Genomic DNA, 13,318 nt, shown 5'->3' with positions numbered 1-13,318 from the left:
TGCTTGGATCTTCCTGTGAAAAAACTAAATGGAACTTTTGACTTTTTAAGAAGAAAATATACCTTATTTTAAGAAATCTGTGAAGATGAGATGGCAGTATAAATTACTGTATTTGTCCAGTGACTTCAGTTCCATGTTTCATTCTCTGTTAAATTCATTTTTGACAAATGTAGTAATAGTCATAGAAACTCTGAAAATAAATTGCTTTGACCCAGTCTCGAGTAATACGACTTTAAAAGGCATCTGTTTTTAGCTAGTAATGCATCAAGTACGTTTGGGTGAGGTTATTACTCAGAAAACTTGAAAAAAGTTTAAATTGGAATTAGTCTATCAGAAAATTATTTCATTGTTAATTAAGTCAGTAGACCTTGTTAAGTAATTGTTACAGGCATGGCAGTGTGCCATGGGATAGGATTTAGAATCCAGAAGAGCTAAATCGCTATAAGCACATTATAAGGACCTAACATTAAGCGAGGTTTTGCAGGGGAGGAGAGTCAGGAGACGAATGGGGGTCGGCTGCTCGTAATCTAGTCAGAAATGCCTCAGAGCCCTGCCGTCCCAACAGTCCACCCAAAGGTAGACTCTGCTTCATATATTTAAGACTATTTCCTTAAGGTATGTTTTTCTATATATGTGATCCTTCCTGGTTTTCTCTTTCAGTATTTTCTCCTTTTAGGTCTATTGTTCATTTTTCTTGGGCTCATAAGGGTTTTTTTGTTAGTTCATTTCCTCCTGGTGGGCATCATGTTACACCGGTGTGTACCGGCATAGGATGCAAGGCCTCTTGACATTACATGCATCTTTGTATCCTGATTTTTTCACTCAGCATTTTCTCACTGATGTTTTCTCACGTTGCTCTTCTCTTCATAGCTGTTACCGTTAAGGAATGTGTAACATTCCATTGATAGTTCCATATTTTAATTATTCCCTTATTATTTTTTGATATATGGTTGCTTCTGATAATTTTCTTTTATAGATGGTGCTGCAGTGAGCATCGTCATGCCTATATCCATATTTTTGACTACTTATATAGGATAGAGTCTCGGAATTCAGGGTTAAAGACTAAAAAATTTTGTGACTTTCAGTATTTCTCAAGAATTACAAATTTATAAAAAGGGGCTTCTTACAGACAAATAAGGCAAGGTTTTTAAGGAAGGAAATTTTGAGGCGGAGAAAAAATTAAGATTATAACAAGATCAAGAACAATCTGAAGGGCGCCTGGGTGGCTCAGTGGATTAAGCCACTGCCTTCGGCTCAGGTCATGATCTCAGGGTCCTGGGATCGAGCCCCGCATCGGGCTCTCTGCTCCGCGGGGAGCCTGCTTCCTCCTCTCTCTCTGCCTGCCTCTCTGCCTACTTGTGATCTCTCTCTCTCTGTCAAATAAATAAATAAAATCTTTAAAAAAAAAACAAAACGAACAATCTGAATATCAAATTATGAATTTCAAGTCCTTTGTTAAACGCACATTTGAATCCTTTGTATGCGTAGAATCCTATATCTGACCTCAGTCATGAATACACACTCGTTCTGCCCTAGAGGACCATGTATCCTAGCTAGCATGGAGATATAAATGAGGTAGCTGGACTTTGTAGAGGACAAATCCAAAGTAAGAATAATCTGGGATTGCCGATTGTTAAGCAGAGCAGAAAGGGTGGTGTTGAAGTAGTGTAAACGAGCAACTCTCCACTTCTCATAGTATCAGAAGAGTGTTGGCAAGAATTCAGGCCCATAGGATTGTGGTTATTAAATTTAACCTTAAAACTGATCATAGGAAATTTTCTAATACTACTGTTTCCTAAAATACAGTGTCCTAACTGATTTTTTCACTGGTATCATTTTAGCAATATTTGCTGTACTCACGAGTGTCTTGACAAAAGATGACTGGTGGAACCTTTTGTTGAAGGCCATATATTGCTTGTGTGACCTATCCCGATTTCAGGAGGCTGAGCTACTTGTGGATTCTTCATTGGAATATTACTCATTTTATGATGACAAGCAGAAACGCAAAGAACTAGAATACTTTGGTCTTTCTGCTGCAATCCTGGACAAAAATTTCAGAAAGGCATACAACTATATCAGGTAATTTTCTAATAGTTTATTTTAGATTCCTTGAAAGAGTATGTGTATTCACTTTGGCTTAGTCTCTTACGCTCAAGAATTAATAAGTTGTTTTAACTCTCTTGTTGCCCACTGGTTAATTCAGGTCATTGGTGATTCTCAGGGGCATCCCCTCTCATATAGCCTCTTGTGCCTTAATCTCCCCATTTATAAAATGATGTCATAATACTACCACCTGGTAGGATTATTGTGAGGGTTAAGTGGTTTATTATATAAAAGGCCTTTTAACAATGTCTGGCACACATTATTATTAACTATTATTCCTTGTTCATTGTACTGCAGCTCTAGGGGCAGGGGGAGAAACGGTGAAACTTAAACTACTTGATTTTTTGTTATTGTGTTGAAAAGAACAAACACGATGTAGAAATACTAACTTAAGCAGCATTTTCTGGGAAAAATCTTTGTGTAAATGTTTCTGCTTAAATACATTGAGACAATGTGCTTTTTCTTGGAAAATGTTGCTGCACTGAAGGATTTCATTCTTAGAAACAGAAGTTTTTCTTTTACACAATTTTTTACCCTGACCGTCTTTCTGCAATTTTAGGGTAATGGTAATGGAAAATGTCAATAAACCTCAGCTCTGGAACATTTTCAATCAGGTTACCATGCACTCCCAAGAAGTACGACATCATCGCTTCTGTCTTCGTCTAATGCTGAAAAACCCAGATAATCATGCCCTGTGTGTCTTAAATGGACACAATGCATTTGTATCTGGTAGTTTCAAGCATGCGCTTGGTAAGTGTCCTGGACATGACTTTGTCAAGTGTGGACGAAGTGGTGGTTAACAGGTAGGCCTCTGGAGTGGAACTACCTGTGTTTAAATCGCACTCAGTTTCTTTATCTCTGAAATGAAGGTAATATTTGGACCTACCTTATAAATTATTGTGAAAATTAAATGTGTTAATATAAAGTATTTTTTTAATGCCTGGCCCATATACTAAGTAGCTGTTAGCAACAGTGATAATACTAATACTTACCTTCCTTATGAAGCTTTGGTTTCAAAAGGCTGAAGTAAGTCATAATTCATTTTAAAGGTCAACAGTTCCCCTGCTGAGGCTTGATTTTTTTTTTTTTAATTTTGAAGATTTTTTTTTTAATGTATTAGAGAGAGAGAGTGCACACAAGCAGGGAGAGGGAAAGGCAGGCTCCCTGCAGAGCAGATAACCCAATGTGGGGGTCAATCCCGGGACCCTGGGATCATGATCTGAGCCAAAGGCAGACACTTAACTGACCGAGCCACCCAGGTGCCCCTCCTCCTTTTATTTTTAAGAGAGGGAGCATGCACGAGTGGGGGAGGGGAGGAGAAGGCAGGAGCATCTTAAACAGGCTCCACACCCAGCATGGAGCCCAGCACAGGGCTCTATCTCATGACCTGAGCCACAATCAAGAACCAGAAGCTTAACCAACCAAGCTTCCCAGGTGCTCCAGGTTGTTTTTAAAATAATTTTTATTAATTATGGATACTTCGCCACCTGATTTTAATTTGCTGTCGTACAAAAAAGGATTTAAGATTTGCCGATAGTTCTTCGAGGAGACAAGTCTTTATGTCAAGATTTATTTACATGGTGCCTGCTAATTCTAATTAAAATCTTCTGTAATAATGAATCAGAAGCAAGTAAGTAGAAAAATATTTGGTCAAATGTTTAAACTTAAAATGAGGCATGTGTCTCTTGCTGGCTAAAAGCTAATGTTGCCACGTTCACTTCTGGATAAACTGGGATGTTGACTGTTTAATACTTTCAGTGTTTCTTCACGTATAGCCGGTATTTTTATAATCGTTCAGCCAGTAACCTTGCACATCAGATGTTGAAACTCCTCTGTTGTGTGGGGAATTGTTTGTTTAATGTTAAGAAATATAAAATAGAGATTTGTATTGTTGTCTTATATTTAGGACCTTTTACAGAGGTAAAAATAGAATGTCCAAATGGCAATCTACCAGCTGTGCTGCTAAAGAGGTTCTGGGGTGCAGAACCTTCTGGCATAGAAGCTGGAGAGAATGGAGGTTTTTATCTATGTATGACAAATTCTAGATCATCCCTTTAGAAGAAAAATCTGCTTAAAACTTTTCAATTCCCCTATCTCATATGGTTAAGCTTTTGACATGAAATAGTTGCATATATATAGAATACATGGAAACATGGAAAACATCTTTTTCTCAGGAAACGACACCCATAATCTAAAAAACAAAACAGAACTATTTTTCTTTTTCTCACCTCCATGATCCATCATATTTGAATCCATAAAAAACAGATCAATTAATTTTACAGATGAATTTGCCAAAAGACGCCTTCTCTTGTTTCTTTTAAAGTAGATTTAAGATCATAAAGTAGGTTTATGATCATAGTTAATAAATTGTTTGTTTTGGAAATATTACTCTACATGGAAGTGTCTAGCTGTGCCTAGAAGAAAGTTACTTTTAGTTGCTCACATTTAATCTTTGTACTCAGGATACATTTATAGGTGTAAATCCTCCAAATTTTATTATATTTTAGGCATTGTTTTAAAATCCAAACTAATGTGCATCTGGTTGATATTTTAGAAACATACTTTGTGTATGTTACAAATCAGTACTGTTTAGCCATAAAATACACTTGAGTACGTGAAGAAACAAGGAACCGTGCTTGTGTCACACCATTTGACGTCACTGTTCTTTTTTCAGGACAATATGTGCAGGCCTTTCGCACCCATCCCCATGAACCTCTCTACAGCCTCTGTATAGGCCTGACGTTTATTCACATGGCGTCTCAGAAGTATGTCTTAAGGAGACATGCTCTCACTGTGCAGGTAATTCATTTGGCTTTCTCATTTCTTGGTTTTATATTCTTTAAAAATGAATATACTTAAGGCTTTTATTGTCCTGCTTCAAAAGTAATACCTGCGTAGTGTACATGATGAGAGTTCCCAACACCTGTCCCTGTGTTCAGCACTCACGGACTCAACATGTGGTGCTCCTGGCTAAGACTCAAGTAGCCATGTAGGAGGCGTTTATAGCCAGATCATAAAGAAGACAGCAGATCCTGGAGGCTTCCGTAAACTATAGAGCCCCTGAGGCCTCCAGCCTTCTAGGTCCTGAAGACTGATTTATTGTAAATCCATTTAAAACACATATATAAAAATATATACAGTAACGTGTGAGTATGTGGCTGTGTGACTGTTTCCTTACATCATCACCAACAGATTGCTCTTTTAAAGCTTTCTGGTTCTTTCTTTTTTTTTTTAAAGATTTTATTTTTATTTATCTGACAGAGATAAGTAGGCAGAGAGGCCGGCAGAGAGAGAGGAGGAAGCAGGTTCCCTGTGGAGCAGAGAGCCCGATGTAGGGCTTGATCCCAGGACTCTGGGATCATGACCTGAGCCAAAGGCAGAGGCTTTAACCCACTGAGCCACCCAGGTGCTCCAAGCTTTCTGGTTCTTTTTATTTATTTATTTATTTTTTAGTCTTTTTTTTTTTTAATATTTTATTTGTTTATTTGACAGAGGTCACAAGTAGGCAGAGAGGCAGGCAGAGAGAGAGAGGGGGAAACAGGCTCTCCGCTGAGCAAAGAGCCTGATGCGGGACTCGATCCCAGGACCCCGAGATCATGACCTGAACTGAAGGCAGAGGCTTTAACCCACTGAGCCACCCAGGTGCCTCGAGCTTTCTGGTTCTTAACAGAAATTTGAAATTAGTCTTTTCATATTCTTGTTTAGTTTTTTATGTAGCTCATGTTCTCTAATAAGAATATAAATTCCAGGGATGCCTGTGTGGCTCAGTTGGTTAAGCATCCGACTCTTGATTTCAGCTCAGGTCACGATCTTGGAGAAGTGGAGTGGAGCCTGCTTAAGATTCTCTCTCTCTCTGCCTTCCCCAACAAGGTGCATGTTCTTTTGCCAAAAAAAAAAAAAAGAAAAAAGTATAAATTCCAAAAGATGAGGGAGTCATCTGTTTTGTTCACCGCTGTATCTTTAAAACTTTTGTGTTGTTTTTATGTTTGATGCATTTTATTTACTTACTTACTTTCTTTTCACCACTGGATGTATTTATTTGCAGAGAGGGTTATATGTTTGATGCATTTTAAAGACTTTTAAGTAGTGTGGAAGGAAAGAATATGTTGGCTTGAATGGAGTAGCAGGATTGAATAAGGATTTTTTGCTTTGGTTTTTAAAAGTAAAATGGTTAAAAGAAAACCTAAATTCGAAAGATGATAATTGTTGAAGCTGGGTATTGGGGTCTGTTATAATGTTCTCTTTACTTTTGTATATTTGAAAATTTTCATAATAAAAAGTAAAAATGAAAGCCCAGAAATTTTCCTTTCCTTGGGTATTTATTTGTGATACTTGTCCACTTCTTGCTCTGTGCTTTTTTTCTCTCTTAATGGATACTTTTGCTGTATTAAGTATATAGGATTGCATATAAATTAAATATATAATCAAGGTGCACCATGCTGGAGATGGGCAGGTAGCAGTGAGTATACAGGCCGAAATTCCTTGCCCTCGTGAAGCTTATGTTCTGGTAAATCCTGATAGGAAATTTTTATGGATTGACTCATTATTAAATAGTTAAAATATGTAGTTTTTTGGCCTGGCAAGGAAAAAATTTTATATACTTCAAAGTAATTTAGAAGTTAAATTTCAAAGCACTCTTATCGTTAAACAGCAGTTTTTAATTTGTTGGGGATAGAGATCAAGCAATAAGAGATGGGTGTATGGGAGTTTTTGTCCTAATCTTTGTACTTTTGTGTGTTTTAAACATTTCCATTAAAAAAGTTTCCAAAAACAAGTTTTTTTGTTTGTTTGTTTAAGATTTTATTTATTTATTTGACAGAGAGAGAAATCACAAGTAAGCAGAGAGATAGGCAGAGAGAGAGGGGGAAGCTCCGGCTGAGCAGAGCTCAGGTGGGGCTTGATGTGGGGCTTGATCCCAGGACCCTGAGACCATGACCTGAGCCAAAGGCAGAGGCTTAACCCACTGAGCCACCCAGGTTCCCCCCAAAACAAGTTTTATTATAAATACCATGATTCTTAAATTGTTTTAATTTCTCATGAATCTGTTTCTTCATGCTATGTGACCAGTTTGTTTCCCTTTAGAGTACTTAAAAACAAATTTCATGTTTTACTAAAATCTTTTATAATTTCTTCTATCTGTATTTACTATTTTATAGACAGTGTATACTTGGGCCCTTTAGTGAAAAATGTGATAAAAATATTTGAAATGTAACATACTTAATGTTAAAACTCTTGTTTCTATTTCATTAAAATTTTTTGTCATATTTTTGTAGTTTTTATATTTGATGATTCATAGTACCTAAGAGATACCTAGTTTTTAAATCAATAATTACTTAGTGGGTGTTTCAGGGGTCTCCTAAATTTGTTAAAAGTTTCTTAAAATGTAGCAGGTAACTCAAATCCTATTACTGTATCAAAAGCCTTGCAAGTTTATTTAGGTTGCAGCGGTTCATTTGGGATTATTTACTATTCTTCCTCAGGTTTTTGGAATTTGTTGCTTTAAGATTTATATTTGAGACTAATAGTTTGTCTGCTTTACTTAACTGAGAACCATAATTGTCAGTATCATAGAGGTCATATTCATATACATAAGTAGATTCTTTTGTTATTCAGAAAGTGATTTTTTAGCGAACATAATTTATCCGCAAAATGTTTTAATTCTTAAGAATTAATTTTTATTATTTGTTTATGAAGAAAATTTGTGACCATTTATTTGAAAGCAGATCACCCGGGAATCGTTGCATTTTCTATTCTGTACTCACAGATGATACATTTGTTTAATTACTTAACATTAGGACACTTGTACTTTTGCACTTTGTAACTTTCTGTGGCTGGTAACTGGAAGCTACCTGAAAGGTGGAAATTAATACAGGAAGAGGCAAAGAAGCAAGTTGCTTTTGGACACTGTAACACACATGGAGTCTGCATTATTACAGCTGCACTCTGAAATAACCATTTTTCTGAAAAGTCTGAGTCAGAAGCTTTCAGGGGAAAAAATGACGTGGTTTTTTTTTTTTTTTTTTGGTTAAGAAGTTAATAAGAGAGGCAATTTACAAAAAGGTACTATTTACCCAGAAAGCTGCTTCTTCCTGAGAAGAAGCCTTTCTAAAATTATTTTAAGGGCTCAGATTTTGTATTTTGCTCAAGGTTTTAGTCATCTTGAATCAAAAAGTTTATTGGCCTCTAACGTCACAAAAGCCAACTTGGAATCTTCAAAAAAAAAAAAATCCTGTGTTATCAGAGATTATGGATCTTTGACAGTTGTGACATTTGACTTTGTTTTCTGTGAATATTTTATCCTTAGCTTAAAAAAAAAATCTTTTGTACCTTCAGAAGAGCTCTTGACTATACTGTGATATGGAACTACACCACAGACATACGTTCTTTGAGGATGGGACTTTTTTTTTTTTTTAAATGGAATTTTGTGCAGAGTGTACCTGGCACATATATTGGTTCAAATTCATATTTGTCCAGTGATTACAGTACTGAATGGTTTATCTTTTTGGTAGGGCTTTTCTTTTCTTAATCGATACCTCAGTATACGTGGACCTTGCCAGGAATCATTCTACAATTTGGGCCGTGGCCTTCACCAGCTGGGGCTGATTCATCTTGCAATCCACTATTATCAGAAGGCCCTGGAACTCCCTCCACTTGTGGTAGAGGTATTTTATGATTTATTTTTTTTTTAAGATTTTATTCATTTATTAGAGAGAGCTCACGAGCAGGGGGAGTGAGGAAAAAGGAGGGAGAGACTCTCAAGCAAACTTCTTGCTAAGCAGAGTCTGACATGGGGCCTGATCTCATGACCCTGAGATCATGACCTGAGCCAAAATCAAGAGGGGTGCTTAACCAGTTGAGCCACCCAGGGGCTGCTGTGGGATTGACTTTAAAAACTGATGAGTCACTTCATTTCATCTACCAATAAGTACAGTTAGCTCATGTCATAGTCCAGACAATGAAATAAATTGTGTATTAGAATGCATGTTTTCTTTATTGAATGTATTTATGTAATTGTGTTCAGCAACAAGTAGCTCATCATTCTGGCCTTGTGACCTGATCAGCAACCATGTGGGTATACACAGCTTGTGGTTATGACCATCTCAGCTACCTTAAGGTGGCCCCTGTGGTTTACAGGTATGAGCTGGTAGACACAAAGCCTGAGTATTGAGTAATATAGCCATTGTTCATTTTCAAGTTCAAGTATAACTAACGTATTTCTTTATAAAGATGGAGGACCAGTATAAATATAGTTTTGTTTAAGATAAGGTAATGCAGGGTAAAGTGTTGCTAGTACTATGATAATCTGTGTTTAAAGTATCATTCCTATTTAAATTTCTGAAGAAAAACAGTTTTCATCCTCACATGCCCTCACAACTGTTTTGTATTACCCTTGTTCAATGTTAGTCATTAAACAAATGAATACATACTATTATAGTTATGCTGATGAAATATATATACTTTTGTGTTCTTTATTTCATAAATAGCTTTAGGCATTGCTCCTTAAGTTTTATAGGTATCATTTTCCATTGTTGTAGGTATTTTTACAGTTGACTCCAAAATTTTGTATTGGGGAAGATTTAGAAACATAGATCTAACTTACTCCATTGAGTTCATTGCTTTGCTATTTAAGTAGAAAAAACATCCCTAGGGTAATTATTATTATTAAATTGGCATATGCCTTCTTATACCTATCCTTTAAATGCCTTTCTGTTATATAGTACAGGTATTTTTTTCCCCATCTAGTCATTTGTATTATATTTTTTATATAAGTTTTACATTTTTTAATTAATTCATATCTATTAAGCTTTTCCTTTATAGTTTCTACTTTTGCTGCCATACTTAGAAGGGCCTTTCCTACCCAAGATTATATTATTACATTATTTAGCCATAATTTTTTTCTTTTATGGCTTCATTTTTTTAATCTTAAATTCTTAATTCATCTGGAGTTTATTCTGCTATTTTTTCTGGGTGAGACTTTTTTTAACTTGTTAGACATTTTTAATTATTAATAATATAGCTATTACAGCGATTGAATCAGCTAATAAATTACCTAATAAAAATTTAGATCTAAGATATATGCCTAGTTTTATATGTTTTTTATAGTATCATGAATTTTAATATTTTAATACTGTTATTTGCCATAAAATTGTCCTGGTTGTCAGTTTGAAATGTAACTCATTCATGTATTTTTCCTCCTAGGGTATAGAAGTTGACCAGTTAGACTTACGAAGAGATATTGCCTACAACTTGTCTCTCATTTATCAGAGCAGCGGGAATATTGGAATGGCTCGAAAGCTTTTGTATACCTATTGCTGTGTATAAAGTACCTCAACTGAGAGAGAAGCATCGGTGCTCTGTGTGTGGACCACTGTTCTCTAAGGGCTTAGGATACCCCCCAACTGGAAATGACAAATTTCAGAATTATCCGTGTATTTAACTTTCAATATGTGATAATGATCTCTCAATATGCAAAATTATCATTCCTTTAAGAATTTGTACATTCTTCTGTCATTTTCTTTATAGTAAAATTGTCCCCAAAGGTGAAATGGAGAGTGTTAGCCTTTAAGCCAGCTTGGGGTTGACTGTGCTGATTTTTTACTCATACCATTTATTCATCTGTGCATTCAGTACTACATATTAAACACCTGTGTACCAGGCCCTGTGATGGGTCCTTGGAATAGAGTAGTAGGGCAGACATGACCCCTCAGTACGGTTCTTTAACTGCAGAACTGGAGTATACATTCATTTAAAAGAGGTGTTTGCTGCGTTTTCCGCCGACATTCTCACTGTTGAGTCGTCCTCCTCATATTTGGGCTCTGCTGCTATTGCACAGGCAGTTTCTCAAAGGACATTGCTTATTGAAGGAAAGACCAGTTGGGACTCTTTCTCATATCAACACAATTGTGTGATTCACTTGGCTCCTATGAAAATGATTTGAAATGGTTATGTAGTAGGAAGACACATAATTGAGTTAATCTTTTACTTGTCATCTGCATGTATCTTAGTTGGATAGACCTGGGAGACTGGCATAATTCAAAACATCCTGTTCCGAGGCAGATTAAATACATGCATTACCAGTGTTGGTGGTTTCCTGACCAAAAAATAGGAAAGAGAGGACAGCATTTAAATAATGTGACCTAGTTTGCATTTCAGGATCACTAGGAATGTAGGAAGACTAGGGAATTAAACTACAAGAACTAGATTAATTTTTTTTATTAAATATGGTATGTTTTTGAATCTAAGGTAACAGTACTTTTAAGATACACTACAGGTTTACTAACAGCTCCTTTCTTTTTAGGGGAAAAATGTTGTAATATGCATATGGATTATAAGACCTAGTCTAATTGTGGGAAGGAAGCAAGAGACTTAGGATCAAAGAAATACAGTGAGGGCTTTTTAGGAATTCTTAACTGCTCTTTATCCTGTATACACAACTTTGTAGTTGAAAAGCACAATTTGTATATATTAACTAAATGTATCATACACTCTGCATGTGTGTAGTTAAATGTGTATATACTTTAAATAAATTATATTTTTATAATTAAAAATTAATTCTTTCACATGCTTATATATTTTATTTCCTGCCATTTGCAGGTAATAATAAAGCTTACTCATAGTTTGTAAGTTAGAGTTATAGCTTTGAATCCTATGGGATTAGGTATTCTATGTTCTGAGTTTTTCTTTTGAATTAAACTTAGTGGGCTATTGGGGCGCCTGGGTGGCTCAGTCGGTTGGGTGTGTGCCTTCAGCTCAGATCAGGCATATAATGATCCCAAGGTCCTGGGATCAAGCCCCATGTGGGGCTCCCTGTTGAACAGGGAGCCTGTTTCTCCCTCTCCCTCCTGCTTGTGCTCTGTCTTGGCTCTCTCTCTCTCTCAAATAAATAAAACCTTCAAAAAATAAATAAACTCACTGGGCTATGACTCCTGTTGAAGTGCTTAACAGCCTTGTAGGAAACAATAAATCTCCCTAACAGTATTTTTTTTTAATAAATGTTGATTGAAACTTGATCTTTCATTTTTTTAAAAGACTATTAATTTGTGAGACAGTCCAAGAAGGTGGAGGGGCAGAAACAGCAAGAGATGTTGGCTTCCCCACTGAGCAAGGAGCCCGATGCAGGACTTGAATCCAGGACGCTGGGATCCTGACCTGAGCCAATGGCAGGTGCCCAACCGACTGAGCCACCCAGGCATCCCTTTCTAGCAGTCTTTTAAAAAAAAAATGTTGGCGTTGCATGAATTTGTTTAGCATTTAAAATCAAAGCTACCACTTGCTGAGTGTTTACTCTGCTATTGTATGCTAAGTACAGTGCTGGATACTCTAGATACGTTATTTCTGCCCCTCTTAGAGAATCACCTGCAAGGTAGGTGTTACTGCTGATCACCTCCATCTTACATATGAGAAATTAAATGTCATTTTCAAGATCACTGGCAAGTTCGCTCACAGGAACATACTTATTCCAATTCAGAGTAACAACAACATAGAAGTTGAGCGGAAGTTTATTTTAGAAAAAGGAGAATGGCTGTATTTTTTCTGTTCTCTAGGTCATCAGCCTATTTAAAAAGCCCCTGTAGTAAACATCTTTGGAGGTGTCTTTTAAAAAGCTGATATTCGGGACGCCTGGGTGACTCTGGGTTAAAGCCCTTGCCTTTGGCTCAGGTCATGATCCCAGGGTCCTGGGATTGAGCCCTACATCAGGCTCTCTACCCGGCTGGGAGCCTGTCCTCCTCTCTCTCTGCCTGCCTCTCTGCCTACCTGTGATCTCTGTCAAATAAAAAGCTGATACTCCTCACTCCAGCCACGGGATCCTGACAGCCAATTTATACAATAAGATCTTTTTCTACTGTTCTCTGTTGATTCAGCTGAGTGTCTCCTAAACCAAGCTGGACCAATCAAGAGCTTCCTCGGTCCTTCCCTGGGAATTTTAGAATTGAGATGGGGTTTTTCTGTAGATTTGGAACATAAGGACAATTACTGCTTTCCCTGTGGGCCAACTAGCAGTTAACCCCTTCTGTTGAGCAAGAAAAATAGAACCGATGCATTAAGCAGAACTGAGATGGAGAGGAGACTCAGTGGTTCTAGAGTTTTTTCCAGTTTCCATTCCCATCCTTTCTAAAGCTGTGTTCTTACCTTTGTATTCTTTGTATAAGATATGCCCAATTCTATAATTCCACTTTAAAATTCATACTAGCTGGAGATTTTCTGTTATTTGCAC

At 36.7% G+C, this 13,318-nt stretch overlaps 1 protein-coding gene across 1 annotated transcript in view; it reads left to right on the top strand.

The window, feature by feature from the left end:
- GTF3C3 (general transcription factor IIIC subunit 3) overlaps positions 1-11,651 on the top strand; it is a 36,896-nt gene extending 25,245 nt beyond the window's left edge. The window contains exons 14-18 of the mRNA XM_046019257.1: positions 1,842-2,079; positions 2,663-2,853; positions 4,778-4,902; positions 8,613-8,765; positions 10,303-11,651. Coding sequence (XP_045875213.1) covers positions 1,842-2,079; positions 2,663-2,853; positions 4,778-4,902; positions 8,613-8,765; positions 10,303-10,425 — 830 coding nt within the window. The 3' untranslated portion in view covers positions 10,426-11,651. The remainder of the gene's footprint in view (positions 1-1,841; positions 2,080-2,662; positions 2,854-4,777; positions 4,903-8,612; positions 8,766-10,302) is intronic.
- Positions 11,652-13,318: the final 1,667 nt, after the last annotated feature.

Source organism: Meles meles, chromosome 9 (assembly GCF_922984935.1).
Source record: "Meles meles chromosome 9, mMelMel3.1 paternal haplotype, whole genome shotgun sequence".
NCBI lineage: Eukaryota > Metazoa > Chordata > Mammalia > Carnivora > Mustelidae > Meles > Meles meles.
The sequence above is the reverse complement of the archived record's forward strand: the minus strand, read 5'-3'. Positions and strand labels throughout refer to the sequence as shown.